The sequence below is a fragment of the Coffea eugenioides genome, chromosome 11, assembly GCF_003713205.1.
Source record: "Coffea eugenioides isolate CCC68of chromosome 11, Ceug_1.0, whole genome shotgun sequence".
Lineage (NCBI taxonomy): Eukaryota > Viridiplantae > Streptophyta > Magnoliopsida > Gentianales > Rubiaceae > Coffea > Coffea eugenioides.
In genome coordinates, this window is record NC_040045.1 from 22,304,451 (window position 1) to 22,306,523 (window position 2,073).

General features: G+C 38.2%; 1 protein-coding gene across 1 annotated transcript; it reads right to left on the bottom strand.

Annotated features, from left to right (window-relative positions):
• Window positions 1-215: 215 nt before the first annotated feature.
• LOC113752058 (carboxylesterase 1-like) lies at window positions 216-1,223 on the bottom strand. Its single transcript, XM_027296197.1, has one exon. It carries the CDS (start codon window positions 1,221-1,223, stop codon window positions 216-218), a length of 1,008 nt encoding a protein of 335 aa, XP_027151998.1.
• Window positions 1,224-2,073: the final 850 nt, after the last annotated feature.

The following is a 2,073-nucleotide window of genomic DNA, read 5'->3' on the forward strand; positions in this document are numbered from 1 at the left end:
TTCCATTATTTTTGTATTTTGATTGTTGCATCTTACCAAACATTTTAGGCATGTAAAGATACTTTTGTTAGATAATAAAGACCAGGACAATCATTTACAAGATTAATGACAAGACTTCATAGATATATTATTAGTTTAAACTCATGAAAGGTACAAGATTAATCATCTTAGTCGATTTGGAAGATCACACATCTTGAAGAAACCTTGTAATCTGTCTACGCAGTTACATTTGCAAAGGATTCTACAAACTTTTTAACAACATCACAAAGAATTTTCATTTTTGGAAGCTCATAAAATTCAATACCGTGATAACCTCCTTTATCAAACTTAGCCACCACTTCCACACCACTCTCTTCCAAGATTTTGGCAAGTTCAACTTGACGATCAGACAATGGATCACCTTCATAGCCAGCCACCAAAATCTTCCATCCTAGACCTTTAATCGCATCAAATTGGCCTAATTTGACGCTGAGCATCGGATTACAAAATTCGTGATCTCGATCAGCTCCAACGGGCAATGCTAGCTCCCACGTAATGTCAACAACAGCTTGTGGTAAAATCTTGTCATTAACCCCCCTCAGCTCTGATTCTGTCCTCTTGACGCCACCCAAAAATGGTTGATGCAAAATCACTCCTTTGATATTCAAAGGCTTAAGATCATCAACACATGAAGATGCAATCAAACAAACATGATAGGCAATGTTTCCTCCGGCGCTGTTGCCGAAGATGAAACTGTTTGATAAATCCGCATGTTGTGTCAACCATTCGTCTTGGGAATTCTTGATCCACTGCAGAACTTCCAAGCAATCTTCATAGGCTGCCGGCAGCCTATGCTCCGGAGCAAGACGATACTCGATGGTTAAGATCACTGCCGGAATATCAGCGGCAAAAATACTATAAATATCATCAAAAAAGGGGTGGGCTGCGCTGCACTTTATAAGTCCTCCACCATGGATATAAATCAGGAGAGGAAGTTTTTTGTCCGGGGAGGATTTAATTGGTTCTTTAGGTAGGAATACACGAACCCAGGTGTTTTTAGATGGGTTTACTGGGATGTCCTTGACAAGAAGAATAGGACTGCTATCGTAGGAGGAGACGGGGTTGATGGGATCAACGACTTCACGCGTGATGGAGCCATCAGGATTCCGGATGGAGCCCAGAGCACCATAGAGATCTTCACTAGGAGGATGGCTTGCTTCAACTTGTGCAATCTGATCAGCCATGGTTCAGTGCCTAGGGAATTAGATGTAATTGATGAAGATGATATATATTACCACAAAAAAAAAAAAGAAGATCATATAGAATACATGAATGCTTTAATTGATCAATTATTCTATGATATCTGAGTAGGTAATATCCCAATATATAAAATACGAAAGCGCTAGGAAATAGCCAAAGTTTGAAGAATTGTAGCTATGAAGGTGCTCAAGTTTGAAGAATTGTACGTCATGAAAGTGCTAGGATAGAAGACTCCAAGATAAGACCTGATGGCCCATTCGATTTAATATTTTCCTAAGAGGAAGCAGATGCTTTAGTAGCAATGATCAATTGTATCATTGTGGACTAGGCGAGTCTTCAGATTTGACTAGGGAAATGCAATACTGGCATTGTAGGGTATGTCTGACAGCTGGAAATCGCGTTAGACGGTTCACATTCAAGTAAATGTGCAAATCCCTTTCATAGCGCAACAACACAGCAACTACGCAACTATTGGTCCCCAATATACCAATTCCTAGTTTTGCTTAATTATTGGTCTCCATCCAAAATACATCAATAATATATTCTGAACTCGTGGTTCAATTGTGGTGGATTGTATACGCTGAAAATCTTTTAGGTGTTCAATATTTCATTTTGACAAATAATTTTTTTTTTTTGGAAAATTCTGAAAAGTTGATTAAAAGTAGGAAATACCATTGCAAGCACAATAATCAGATTAAAAATGCTTAAGTATCTAAATCAGTGTTAGGGGTGTGCACCGTTGATAATTCGGAAGTCTGAATTCCGAAAATTCGGTAAATTGAACACGGTAAATTTTGATCTATTTCCTTTTTGAATTCAAAAGTTCCGAATTCA

Coding starts and splice junctions, on each gene's coding strand:
- LOC113752058 (XM_027296197.1), bottom strand. CDS start 1,223: ATGGCTGATCAGATTGCACAAGTTGAAGCAAGCCATCCTCCTAGTGAA.